Here is a 14,619-nt window from a genome sequence, read left to right on the forward strand (position 1 = left end):
TTATTTTGTTTTATTTCTCCCTCTCCTCTCGCTGGAACCGTCGGACCTCCCGCCTCCCGCTCCCGTCTCAAACACGGAGGTCTCCCTCTCCGCAGCTGAGCACGCCCGGGCTGTTAAATAGCCTGTNAAAATAAAATAAAAGAGGGAGACAGGTTTTTCCTATTTTATCTTATTTTGTTTTATTTCTCCCTCTCCTCTCGCTGGAACCGTCGGACCTCCCGCCTCCCGCTCCCGTCTCAAACACGGAGGTCTCCCTCTCCGCAGCTGAGCACCCACGGCGCACGCCCGGCCTGTTAAATAGCCTGTAACCACTGTGTGACACAAACTCAGTGCTTTGGTCATTAAATAATGTCGGGCTCAGTTCGGGTTCAGACAGAAATATGCTGCCCGTGCCGCACTGTAACACACACACACACACACACACACACACAAGAAAAAGTGGACATGTCCGGGCAAAAGAGGACGTTTGGTCAGCCCAGTGTGTAGAATATAACTATTCAAGGGCTCTGGGTCAGCCTAAGTTCATACCTGTCATGTGACTGAAGGTGAGAGTGGACAGAGGTGTGGTGAAGAAGCTGTGGAGCAAACATGGCCGCCTTCAGACACTTCTAACAACAATATTTATGTTTTCGCTGATGCTAATGATGCTAACAGTTAGCCTGCTGTTAGATCAGTGTGAGGAGATCTGACAGGAAACAAAATGGCGTCACAGGAACGAGTTCACCTCAGAGGAGGAGAGAAGGATGGACTTCAGCTCAGGTGAGTCACATCTGTCTGTCTGTCTGTCTGTCTGTCTGTGAAGCTGATGTGCAACCTGTTGGAGTCTGTCCACAGAGAGAGACACCAAAACTCGTTTGTCTTTTACCCACATTCCTGTTTTTATTTATTTTTTTGTTGATGCTTAAACAAACAATGAGACAACGTGAAGACAACAGCAGCGTCTCTGAGTGTCAGTGAGACAGACTCTTCAGTCACAGCTGATGGATGATGTTTCTCTGCGGTGACGTCTCTTATAAAGAGCTGCCGGCTGCTGATCAACAACAACAACAACAACACAAACACAAACGCAGGAAATGAAAATGAAACAACAGTAAAAGAACAAAACTGTGGAGCTGACAGAGGCTGAAACATAAGAACCCAGCTGGCACAACATGACGTCAGAAAGACGCCGGACTCTTCTGTCGGACAGCTGTTAAATTTGGTTGGAATGAAAATGGGGTTAAGAATATTTTAAAAGTCTAACGACATTAGAATTTCATGTTGTGTGGAACATTATGATGTTTTTGTTGACATGTTGTTGTTTTTTTGTCTTTACCTCATTATTAAATGACGTACTCCGATGTGAAGATGACGCTGGCAGGAGACGTTTGGATGACGTTGGAGTTTGGTAACTTAACACAACTTCAGACCAACAAAACATCGACGCTGGCGTTTGACCAGGGATACTCAACATTTGTAAAATGATAGGAGGCCAGCAGACGGTCACAAACGCCCTGCACAGGTCAGAGGTGTCCACAGGGGTGTTTCTTGGGTTTGAGGACATTCGGGGCTCCACCAGGACCTGTGTCAGGGGTCAGACGGATCCTCCCCTGGCTCCTCATTTACATTAAAAAAGGAAAAAAAAACTCCCATCATGAATTAACTTATTTTCATTGTGCCACGCAGCACCCTGCTTCAGGCCAGCGGTCTCATTTATAAAACAATGCATCGGATCCGTACTAATAATGTACGTACAGTCAATCAGGCTCCACCTCACCATCTGTGTTGCCAGTTTCTTGTCTCCCTTATGTTTGTCAGCACGGGTCAAAGTTTCTCCCATCAAGTCTGTTTTTACAGATCACAGCGTTTGCGTGGGAAGTGGCGTGCACTTCTTTCAGGCCTCGTTTGTGCGTACGCAGTGTTTATAAATGGGACCCTAGATTTGGTCCACGGGCAGCTAGTTGAGCATCACGACATTAGATGTTGACCTGACTTTGACTTCACAACCTAAATTCAACCAAATGTGATGTCAGAGCTGAAACAAGTTCAGGCTGCATTGACAGTGATGACACTTGATGAGGTCAGACAGTCACTGCCGAGGATCAGCTGACGTGTTGCTGCTTCATCTGTTAACGTGTTTTAACTTGAGTTCGTCCTCCAGACTGAAGAAATCAGCTCTGACAGAAACCCACAGGTCACAGGAAGAGTTGTTAGTGTAGATACATATGAAATCAAACCTTCACCATGTTTAGTTGATTGATAGTATTGATTATAGATTCAGTTCCTTCAGGAGCTCAGTATCTGTGATGCTGATATCAGACCGAGGCCCCGTCTGTACGTTTCCAGATATTTGCCTCCATGTTCGGGCCTCTCGTCCACACGCAATTTTCAGGTCACTGAAACAGAGATTTATCAAAACTCTGTTTATCTGTGAGGACGAACAAACGGAGCGTTTGGAAAACGATGATGTCATCTTCTCAAATCACACATGCTTATTGATGCTTTGTGCTGGAAACAACAACAACAATAGAGGACTGCTGGTTTGCTGATGTTTTGTTCTCACTGCTCGGCCTGATGACGACTTTACACTTAAAGGGAAACTAATGTTGTTTTCAACCTGGGCCCTATGTTCAGATCTCCTTTTGTCTAAATGAGTGATAGGACATAAGTAGAAGTAGATCTGAACATAGAGCCCAGGTTGAAAACAACATTAGTTCCCCTTTAAACTCACCACTTCACAGATGACCAGAGGCGTCTGCTGCATTCAGTGTTTCTGCTCCACCTCAGTGTCAGCAGTTTAAAGTCTACTGGATACGACGGTTCTGGATCAGGACCGGTGGAACTAGCAGATGGTGGGACACTTTCCAGAGTGGGATTATTGTTGGAGGAAAACTTTCACATGTCCAGAACATGACTTGTATGTTTTAAACTGAATGGGAATCAGCAGTGATGAGATCTCCAGGAGGTGTTAACGTTAGCCTGTTCACTTCACAGACAGACAGCTATCGGCCGGACCACAGGTCGGCTCAGCTGCGGAACATGGAGAGATAAGCAGTCTCGCCTGTTTTGCATTTTCTGCAAAATATAGGCAGTGAAAATAGCATTTTGATGATCATATTATCATATCTTTCACAAACATGATTTTTTTTTGACTAAACACTTCCTGTTTCAGTTTCAAAATAAAAATCCCCAACAACTTTTCTGTGGACAGAATCCCTTCATTATTTAACACGAGGCTTTTATTGTGAAATATTATCAGGACCATGTTGTTGATAATTCAGCGGCTGCACAGCTCCGTACATTTCTGGAGTACTGGCATCCAGTTGTGGAAATACAGAAGTTACAGCAGCAGCAGCAGCAGCAGCAGCAGCAACACTGTCTGTGTGAACACTGCAGGTGTGAGTGTTTGGAGTCGTTTTAGTGTTCTAGTGTAGATGGAGATATTCTGTAAAACCAGGTTGTGTGGACGGAGTTTGTTTTTTTTTAAATGGAGGGGAAAATATCCTTTTCTAAAAATATCTGGATGCGTACAGACAGGACCTGAATGTTCCCTCCCACCTCAGGAGAAACAGCTTCAGATGTCATAAACTGGACTGAATCGATCGTGGTTGTTTTATCACGACTTCACACCAGTGATAATGGAGCTCACATGAAGAGACTGTAGATTTGGGGCGAATCATTCTGAAGGTCGACGGCCGGTCAGTCACTCCAAGATGGAAACAGCCTGAGAAGAACCAGAACAAAGGTCTCATCAGTCCTGCTGTGTGATGAACACGTGTCTTCTTCAGACCTGCAGGAACCATTTCTAACAGTCAGTGTGTCTCCAGTCACAGTGAAGTGGAGCTACAGTTCCAGCTGGACGAGGACATCTAACTGGCCTACTGTCCTTGTCCCAGTATACAAGCACGGGAGGGGAATCCATTTATTGAGCCAAGTATGTGCGACTCCTCTACGATAGGTGGAGATATGCCCCCTTTCAGCTTGTTAGTATTGGACCTTTTTCCTGTTGACCTATTACATCACAGACCAAACAATGGACAAACAAGTTAGCTACGGTTAGCTAGCAGCTAACTGCTACCATGGTGGACAACTTTACAGCTCTGTACATTTGGTCCGTGCAAAAAGTCACGGCTCTGGATGTAGATTTCTCCATGTTGTTACCGGCTTCTTCTTCTCTTACACATTTAATGCTATTGGACTTCCGGGTCAAAGCCGGGGCGGAAACTGTGGAGCATGCTCAGAGCGCCTCGGCCAGTTTGGGTCTGATTGACTGTATACATGCAGGAGTCACATGATCTGGGTGTGTTAGTCCCACTGTGACACATTCACTGCAGGACCATTTCACTCACACTGACATGTTTACAGGGATTTTAAAAGTCTGACACAATAAATTAATTTCCTCTGACGACGTGGAAACAGACTGAGTGACCTCTGTTGGCTCTTTGTTGTGAACACATGAAGACCCTCCCCTTCTTGTGGCCACGCCGCCTCCTGGTTCGTTTTCATCTAGTCCCCTTCAGCTTCATCACACTGATTACCTCCTGTATTACAAACCTCTTTTCCACCAACACAGTTTCTGTTCCAGTTCATGCACCTGATTTTGAAACGCTCTGTAGCCTGATGGAAGCAGCCAGCAGCAGACTCGTGTCTTACCTAAGTCCAGGACATGGAGACTTGGGCTGGTTTCTTGTCTTCAAACAGACGCCGTCCAGCTCTCCGTCTGCGGCGTTTGCTCGGGCAACTCTGATTCACAGTTACAGACACAGTGTTAAGTTTTCTTCAATATCAAAGTCAGTGATAATTGTCTGTGTATCCATAGGACACTGCAGACAGAGACACTTGGAGACACTTTGACTACATGGAGACTGATAGAGGATATAATGAGCTAGAATATAATAACAGTCATACCGGCATGCAGCTTTTGTTGCTCTTCAGACACAGCTTCATGTTGAAGTTCAAGTTTATGCCGTCGTTGTTCCCCTTAAACTGGAACATCTGGAATGCTACGACGGTCCCTCCCTTTGAGTTCGGCACCACACTCACTGTGTTGTCGTCCGGGTTCCCACAGCTGCTCAGAGGCAGGAAACAAAAAGTTTGGTCTCCTGTGATCCACAGTCTCCACATGATCCACCATTTCAATCAGTGTCACAGTCAGACAAACTAAACATGACCTGTGTATGATAATAGAAATGAGAAATACTACTATAATAACTCATTTATTTTCCAGGTTCCAGAAATTTTAATTTAATTTCAAAATGACACCAGCAGACTTCAGTTCACAGATTCTGGTTCATATTCTAAATGTAATTACTACGAGCTGTGATGTTTAACCTGCTGAGGAACTGTTCCTTACTTATCAGAGGGGTGGGGGGGTGACAGCGAGCCCCGAACCTCCGGATAAGTTAGTAGTTTTTTAAAACTTACCCTTTGATGTTTGAAAGTTAAAAGTTGAAGATGAAATCCTGGATTTGGAAAAAGCCGCTTTTTTTTATTTATCTAACTTTATTTTATTTATTTTTTACAGTTTTTAGCTGTGATTTGGGTGATTTTTAAAGAACATGCCTTCCTGCCAGTGGGTTTGTAAGGCACATTTTTAGAAATAAAAAATAATTCAAAACACAGCCATTTACATTTGTATGCCCCTCCCTACCTAACTCAAAATAAAACATCGCCAAAGATTTTTAGAGGAAAAAAAAACATCAAAGATTTTAAAGAAACAAAAAAAGACCAAAAGTGTTTAAAGAAAAAGAAAATCACCGAAAAGTTTTAAAGAGAGCACACCCTCCAAACAAGTTATTTTTTTAAATAACCAAAAACTGTTTAATGCCTTCTCAACCTGCCCGCGTGTTTTCATTAAAAATCAAAATAAATACAAAACACAACTGTTCATATGCCCCTCGCCTAGGCAAAAAAAAAAAGGAAAAAACATTGTTGTTGATGTCTGCATTCATAAACATGTCATCACTGGTGTTTCATTACCTCCACCAATAATCTGACTTATTCTGGTAAAAGGAGAATTTCAGATTTGTTTGTACATTGTGTGGGTAAGTCGTCTGGGGGGTTCCATAACGTTTCGCCATCTTGAGAATACCTCCGCCAGCGAGGGACATACAGCCCCGCCTTAGGCCAGCGCTGCGTGACTGAGGAGCCGAAGGAGAGGAGCAAGAGGCGCTTCACTACGACCCCGGCACTACTGCAGCATAACACAGTCCCACTCTCTGAGCATAATGCAGGGTCATGCACATGCAGCATCACGGGAGACGCAATCCTCGTCGCCAAGAAAGCGCAAAGGGAATCAAAAAGGCAACGTGAGCGGCAAATTCAAAAAACGAGAGTCAACATCGGGGCAGCCTTTCCCAGGTGGAGAGAGCTGCTGAAGGAGAAAGGTAATGCAGTCACAGGCCAGTGATGTGAGGAGAGGGATGAGGTGTGTGAGGTTGAGCCACTTGTCAGTCGTCAAAAGACCAGACGTGATTGGTTTGTTTGGATTTACACCCGCCCCAACAGTCCTACGCTGTAAACACAGCCAGCATGGTGAGGAGGGGGTTTGTCACCTGGCGTCACGTGTGTCTGTGTAGCAGCCTGAATGAATACTCCATGAAGTATCCCATGACATGGTTTCATCAATGTTATCATAGCTTTTTGGTACACAGCAGCTACCGTAGTTGCAACACGCGTTTGAAACAGTGAGGCGCTAGAGTGCGCTATGTGTTTGACTGCAATATATGATTTCAACGTTAGATGGGAGACATTCCTACACACTGAGGCTTTAAGTAGTACAGTACTGCAGTACAGAGTTGGAAAGAAAATAGATCCATGGACACTCAGTGTGGGCGGAGTCAAACATTTTCCTCCACCCACACTGAGCATGTTTGTCTTACTCTATGGCACCACTGAAAAGTGGACAATACTCTTAAATTCTGAACACTGAAGCCTTGAAAACATGTAACACCAGCCTGCTGTGGCCCCCGGCGCTGGGTTAGCGGGTTAGCAGGTTAGCAGGTTAGCTCTCAGAATTCAAGTTGCTTCACTAAGTCCGTCTCAGCCTCTCCGGAGGTGCTGGCCTTTCTCCTTACGTAAAAAGTAGTCTCATAGGCCGGGAGTGAGGCGGAGAGGAGTCGTGAGATACCAGCAAACTAACTGGCAACTAACACAGTGGTAATTACACACACAGGGCGGCACTCAATGTTAGACTCCACCCACATCAAGCTCAGCCCTGAAATGCACACTGCAGTGAGGGGCCTCTCAATAGATCCAGACATTAACAATATAGGTATCAATAAGGTGCACAAACCAAATGTGCAAATTCCAGAAACATAAGCTGGTTAAAAACCATAAATGTTAAATAAATGACATACAACATATTTTTAGTTATTAGAATGGTTAAAAATGTCAGTGGAGTTTTGAATCAGTTTTTCCTGTGAGTTCTCTGTGCACACACACACACACACACACACACACACACACACAGCTGATGGAGGTGTGAATGCACGTTTTTGTGTTTCTGTGTTCTTCTGTGAAACAAATCCTGCAGCTCACCCGTTTTCGATGAGGTTGTATCTCTGACCATTGCCATCCGCCGTGTCAGTTGCCCAGCAGTCCTTGATCACCAGGTTGATGATGGAGGGATCCAGCCCATCACTGTCCAGGCTCATGTAGATGATCATGTCCGTCGTTAACCCATTTGAAAAGTCGACGGGTTGAGTGCAGGCGAGGTCGGAGAACATGCCCATTTTCACACTGTAACTCCAAGATCCAGCTACAATCTGCTTTAAACCATCGCTGCAGGGTGCGCGCACACACACACACACACACACACACACACACACACGGGTCAGATCGGCACATCACTACTACTTGTTGAACCTTGGTGCAGTTTTTCCTGCACAAACTCAGCTCTAATCGACCTTCACTAAGTCCCTCCCCTCAAACATAGACTGGCCAATCATAGCATAGCATCAGCCAGCTCAGACAAGGGTCCGACAGCTTCACCTCTGTGTCAGTCATTTCAGATTTTCTTCATTTTCAGGCTGGGTTTGTGGATCTAAACGTCGTGTCTGGAGCTCGTCGTGTATCAGTGATACTTAGCCGGAGAAGTGTAGGGTTAGCTCACTCCTGAAGGTACAGCCTACTGAATGTGAAGACATGCTGCTTTTGAGTTTTAATTATTCTGACAGTGAATAAAGACCGACCTGCTCTATGGGAACCAGTGAAGGAAACAGGGAAACTTTGCTGATATTCAAGCAGCTATGTGTCAAATATCATTCATCTGCACACACTGTGATGACACACAGCTGGTTGAATATCATCAATTGTCTCCTGTCTCGATCATCAGTGATGTGATGGTTCACTGTTACACTGTGATCTGTACGTTAGCCTTTACCGTCTGTCTTTATCTTTCTAACCTGTTTTTGCTGCTGAGTCAATTTGACATCCTGACGTCCAGCAACAGCTGATTGCCGCCGATAAGCTATAGCTGCCATTCAGAGTAGCACTGAAGGACTCCATAAGCTACTCTCCTCCTGCTCTCTCTGTCTGTCTCACTGCCTGGTTAGCATGAACACAGTCACACCGAGCCATATGGTCGCAAAAATCTCACACCGACACTGAAACAGCTCGACTCTGTCATTAAACCCATTAACAGACGTTGAGTAACATTTGCATGTGATGCTAACATTTAGCAGAGTGTGTGTGACTCTGTCCCGACAGGCCCCCAGAAACACCGCTCAGCCTCGCTTCCAATGTTTCCCAGTGGCCACTTGCAGTATTGCAGCAAAATGAAATAAAATGCAGCCCAAAAATCGACCGCCATTATAAAAGAGACGCCTGTAAAACTGTTACAAGACACCTCCAACTGCAAATAGCCCAATCATGACTCTCTCTATTCTGAATTTTTGAGCCATGGAGGTTTTATATTTGTGAAACGTATCTCAAGCTGAGAGATTTTAAAAATCTGTGACATTATCACAATGTAAAGTCTGAGCGGGAACATGTGGGCGGGGCCAACGGGAGAAATGCTACTGCGCATATTCTTTGGGCCGCGTACTACTGAAGTAAACCTGAAGCGAGAAGCTTGTTTTGGCGTTTACTACACTGGAATGAATAGGTGCCATCTTGGGGTCTGATATCTGGGATAGGGACATGAGATTTATCTGTTTTAAAGATATTTTTTTAGGGTGTTTTTACCTTTAATGGACAGGACAGGTAAGTTTGAAGGGGGAGAGAGAGAGAGGGGGTTGACATGCAGCAAAGGGCCACAGGCTGGACTCAAACCTGGGCCGCTGCGGCAACAGCCTTGTACATGGGGCGCCTGCTCTACCCACTAAGCCACCGACGCCCTGAGATTTTATCTGTTTTAAATGGTCAAATTTGCAGTAAGGTCGTGGTGATTGTCACGCAGAATTCACAGGGATTGGCTGACTTTGTTTAAACTGCTGTGATCGCAGCATCCAGGAGGGACAGGATCTACAAGTTATTAAAAGCTGTGACTTACGATGGTACAAGGTGTTGAACTTCTCACCTTCCTTTTATTGTGAAGGCCATGCTCTGGTCCTCCGGCTGGTTGTAGAAGCAGGAGAAACCGACTTTTACCAGGTTTTGGCGAGAGATCGAACCAGTGGAGCTGTCGGTCGTGATGGTGTTTTCGTAGAAGATTTTGTTTTCTTTGGCCTGCAGAGTCAGAGGGAGTCAGATGGTGTCACTGCAGGATAGTAGAGATGCAGGAAACTTTAAACTCAAGGCCTTTTCAGACAAAGTGCTTATCAGGCTGTAACAGACTACATTTATATTGACGGCATTTCTGCAGCCACAAATCCTACAAATGGAGGACACTTTCAGACCATATTAAAAAAAACATTTGTGGTGTAACGCTCAGCTGACGATGGAAGTAGTTGTATTAAAAATTAGTTCAAACCCTGTGGGCCTGATTGTCAGATTTTCTTTTTCGGAAAGTTGCAAAGCTTGTTGGACTCAGTCCCCCGAAACTGACGTCAGAAAGGAGACTTCAGACTCTGACAATAATTTGTTGGAGGCCTTTAGTAAAGGAGAGGCGCCCACCGTGATCAAACTTCCACAGGACTTGCTGGACTTGAAGGTGAAGGTCACCATACCACTGTCTTCATTAAACTCCCCTCCACAGCTTTGCTCATTGAGATGTAAGTCAGAGTGGTGGATGCCTTTTTCTGCCAGGAGACAAGCAGCTAGAGAAACTGAAGCCGTGTTGTCCCCGCACACCGTCGCGTCACCTGAACAGGGAAAAACGAAAGTTTTCTGTTAGTGTATTGTTGTATTGTGTTAATATTGATTGAGGCGTTCCCCAGGGAAGTATTCTGGGCCCCTTTCTACTTTCTTTTCACTTGCTGCTTCTGGGAAACATCATGAGTCAGCACAATATCAAATATCATATGTTTCGCAGATGATACACAACTGTATACCTCTGTTTGCTGCTTCACAAACTTCCGAGAGGAGACAGAAACAAACAAAAAAAAATAGTTTTGCTGTTTGTACATCAAAAATTAAGAACAAATGAAAAGCATTTTTAAAGGACCAGTGTGTAGGATTTAGGGGGACAGAAAGTCAGTATAATCTAATCAGTTTGTTTTCTTTAGTGTATAATTCCAACCAGGAGAAGTTTCAGTTGGTTGAAATCTGTCAGTGTTAATTTTGTTGACAAAACTATGACGAAAAAAATCAGAAAAAAAAGAAAAATCATAGACAACCTTTTTTCCACGATGAAAACAAGATGATGACGAGCTAAAAATAGATCCTGATAATAAAAACTAAGATGAAATCTAAGTCTCATTTTCGTTGATGAGACGTGGTGAAAATGTCAGTGGTAAACTGTCAGACATCAAAAGCCGAGAACGGCCGTGCTTGTAATTATCTACAGATGCAGCATGAGCGACAGGCTGGTTAACGTTTCAGTATCCAGCAGGAACAGTCAGAGCGGAGCAGCGCCAGCCGTTGGTGTGAGTTGTGAGCTGTAATTCAGCAGTAAATAATCAGCCGTGTGTGTCTGACTGTGGATGGTGGAGCTCCTGAATGGATTTGTGGAGTTTGTTAGTTGCAGCGGTGGCTGTTAGCAGCTAGCTCCGCTCGCAGCCTTCACAGCTTCACCCCGCAGGACTCCACTCAGTCCGGACTGGAGAAGGTTTGTGGGTTGATGGTGTTTGACAGGCAGGTAGGAGGCTCAGTTATCTGTGAGTGTAGCTGTGCTGTAAGTAAACAGTCTGAACTCAGATCAGTTTTCTCTGACAGAGATGAAAGTTTAGTTTGAATCACCAACTCTGTGAGAGGACACCAGTTTAAACCTCCAGACTAACATGTTGCACATGAAGAAACAAGTTATGTTTCTGCTTCTTAACAATCACATGGATAAGTCAGAGTTTACAATGAACCTGGGGACAAATCCTAGTTGGCTCACATTAGTTATTTGTTGAGAGCATAAATAGAGAGATGTTGAGCTTTTCAAATGATGATCAGTAAGTGTGTGCTCGTAAATCAGCCCTTAAACCTGTCACACACTGCTGGAGACATGACACACACATTATTTTATACAACCTGTGACCTTGAGTCTGATTTATGATCCATTAATTAACCTCACTGGATTAATTTAAAGAGAAAAACATATAGAAAACAGACTACAAGCTGACAAAAACATTTTCATTTCGTCAACTTAACCGTTTTGAATGAACTAACCCTAACCATCAAGACTAAGACTAAATCTAAACTAATAATCTAAATCTAAAACAGCTGTCAGAATTACAGTAACACTGCTGTCTGTAATCCTGACAGCTAGACTCCACTTAATTCCCCTAAATCTGACGGAACTTTAAATATTGATTTTGTGTTAAATGTGAATTAATATTTGCGTCTATGTTCGTTAACGGTGAATTTCAGATTTCTGAGACATGATTATCTTCTTTGTTTCTGTGATGTTAAGCAACAGTTTCTCATGTCCTCATTGAGGATCACAGTCAGTGTTTATATCACTTCCTCCGACTGTAGTGTTTTACTTCAACATAAAGCTCCTGCACTCCTCTGAGGATTTGCCATCTGCTGTATTCCTCCTCAACTGGAAACACAACAACCTTCCTCTTAACCGTTCACCTCCCAGAGATGACGTTCACGACATCGCCCTTCAAACACACAGTGTTTCAGGTGGGCGGCGGCAGTGAAATGTGCTGATCCGTTCCTCTCGTCACGTCCTCTTTGAAAAAACATCAGAAGTTCTTAAATGTTGTGAGACAGTTTCAGGGACACCTGTGAAGACTGGTGATGGTGGACGGAGTGAGATCTGATTTCTTACCCAGAGAATCTGCCTGTCTGTATTTGGAGGCAAAGTGACCCCGACAGAGGCAGGCAGGGTTACCACTGATGTCTTCACCACAGAATTCATGACCGCCACAGGTGTTCTGACAGGAGCTCTGAGAGAGTGCTGCAGACACAGATAGTTTGATCAGACACCACTGCTGGACTGTTGGTAACTACAGAGCAGGAGGTAGTGATGGACGCTCTTACAGCAGCCGGTCTGTGACCTCCAGTCGTCCAGTGTGGCATCATTCTGCAGTCTGCAGACTCCGACGTACGCCTCCAGGAACTGACAACCAAGACCGTCCACCGCCGGGTAATTACATAGCGTATCCTTGCAGGCGGTGAAGTAGGGATCAGGGTCGATGGAACAGGAGGTGAACGGCGCCACCTTTAGGAGCTCACAGCTGTAGCGGGAGATAAACAATGTGTGACACATATCTGATGTTTCATTGGATAAGAGGAAAGTGTGTGTTCAGGTGTGGCTCCGCTCACTGTTGAGTCATCTTGGAGCACTCGATCCCGTCTGTGTTAGATTCAGTGGACTGCTTCCCACAGCTAGGGGGCGACAAACAAACAGCAGAAGACCTCAGTAATGTGATGAAGCAGCGGCCTGTGAATGTCCAGGTGCTGAAGATATCTCTTACCTGTCGGAGCTTAAGTCATCGTCCTTCAGTTCATCCTGAGAGCTGCTGGAGTCCACACATAAACCCGTCTGGCTCTGGGTGGGCGATCCTGCAGAGACAAAACAGTTAATACCTCCACATGCACTCCAGTCCCTGTAACGACTGACCCTCATCTGGATCAGAACATAAAGCTGCTCATTCATCTCTCTGAATGATTTCAAAGCTGAGTTCAGACCGAAGATTCACCACGAGACAAGTTAAACTCACACTTACTTGCGAAACTCCGGTCTGCAAAGTTTTGAAAACCTGCCAGTTTGCACCAATGCTTATGGTCTATTTTGTCTATTTTGTACGTGTTGGTGGTGCTTTTGTGGTTGGCGTTGGACGGTGGTGGCTGCGAGTCAGCAGTCTGTAAACTCCATGGATGTATTAAGAGACCTGGATAGAGCATTGGTGGCGGGGCACCGTTCATTCCCATGAAAGTTTCTCTGTGGTGCATGAAGGCAGTATGAAATCACACGGATGATCAGTGCTGCTACCACATCATTGGGCCCATAGAGCAAGTACGCTAGATACTTACGGCAGCCAAGTGGCCAACTTCCGCCGGCTGAGTGGCTGACTTCTGTTTGCGTGCTCTGCTAACTTGAATGGTGACAAAATGATTTGATCATGCGGCTCTTTGAGACTTTGGAAATGTTATCGGGCTGAATGAATCAAATCATAGCGAGACAGGTCATTTTGTGTATCCACTGATTTATAGGCGTCTCTTTCACAATGTGAGTCCATGTATCTTTGGGCCACAGGGCATCACAGGACGGACCCCAGAAATTGCAGTACCACTGTTTGGCCACTACAAAAATTGGTGTCAAAGCCCGGCGCCCTTCCTGGATACAGCATTGGTGGTGGGGCCCCGTTCATTCCTATAAAAGTTGCTAAGTTGCGCATGAAGGCAGCGTGAGATTACCCTGATGACTGGCGCTGCTTCTGCATCATTGGGCCCATAGAGCAGGTGCATTAAAGACGTAAGGAAGGCAAGCTGAGCTTTTCTAGACTTTCCAAATGTTATCAGACCAAATGGATCAAATCATGATAGCGGGACGAGTCATTTCACTTGGTTATGCTCAAAGAAATGCATCCACTGATTTACAGACGTTTCTTTCGCCATGTAAGTCAATGGGGAAAAGTCTTTTTGGACTTCAGGGTGTCACATGAACATGGTCGGCTCGACGATGCACCTTTTTTTTATATGTATGTATCAAGTTTGAAATGGTTGTTTCTGTGAAACTCACAGAAACACATTTTAATCTTGAATCAACCCTCCCTCTACCCACCCAGTGCATTGTGGGAGTTCAGACGCTCCCTCAGTTGGCTTCGGGTGTTCTTTATTTTTTCGTTGTCGTCTTTTGAGCCGAGCTGAGAGATTTTTTTTTTAAACTATCCTCATTGCTGACGTATTGCGGTAAGCGAGTTGTGTCATTTCCGGTCTTTCTGTGACAGCGTCTCTGTACTGCTCTGGTGAATTCTGCTAGCCTGCTTTCTCACTTCAGTTGCTTTAACGTCTACTTCAAGTCTTAACCCACAGTGGTTCTGTTTAAGCACTTATAGCTCTCCTCCTTTCTACGACTTTCTCGCTAATCTCTTAGCTGTTGTTTGCACGTTACTAGCCTTGGTAGCTACATTAGCTTTACAGTTAGCGATGGCTTCT

The 14,619-nt window shown here is 44.8% G+C and overlaps 1 protein-coding gene across 2 annotated transcripts in view; it reads right to left on the minus strand.

The window, feature by feature from the left end:
* Nucleotides 1-868: 868 nt before the first annotated feature.
* Nucleotides 869-14,619, minus strand: part of LOC126402456 (pancreatic secretory granule membrane major glycoprotein GP2-like) — a 26,604-nt gene continuing 12,853 nt past the window's right edge. For both annotated transcript variants that reach the window (XM_050064464.1, XM_050064466.1), the window contains exons 5-14: nucleotides 12,936-13,023; nucleotides 12,784-12,846; nucleotides 12,499-12,695; nucleotides 12,287-12,415; nucleotides 10,036-10,223; nucleotides 9,500-9,648; nucleotides 7,519-7,761; nucleotides 4,888-5,047; nucleotides 4,633-4,722; nucleotides 869-3,703 (exon numbers count right to left, since the gene is read on the minus strand). In XM_050064464.1, coding sequence (XP_049920421.1) covers nucleotides 4,633-4,722; nucleotides 4,888-5,047; nucleotides 7,519-7,761; nucleotides 9,500-9,648; nucleotides 10,036-10,223; nucleotides 12,287-12,415; nucleotides 12,499-12,695; nucleotides 12,784-12,846; nucleotides 12,936-13,023 — 1,307 coding nt within the window. In that variant the 3' untranslated portion in view covers nucleotides 869-3,703. The remainder of the gene's footprint in view (nucleotides 3,704-4,632; nucleotides 4,723-4,887; nucleotides 5,048-7,518; nucleotides 7,762-9,499; nucleotides 9,649-10,035; nucleotides 10,224-12,286; nucleotides 12,416-12,498; nucleotides 12,696-12,783; nucleotides 12,847-12,935; nucleotides 13,024-14,619) is intronic.

This window comes from Epinephelus moara, chromosome 16 (genome assembly GCF_006386435.1).
Source record: "Epinephelus moara isolate mb chromosome 16, YSFRI_EMoa_1.0, whole genome shotgun sequence".
Lineage (NCBI taxonomy): Eukaryota > Metazoa > Chordata > Actinopteri > Perciformes > Serranidae > Epinephelus > Epinephelus moara.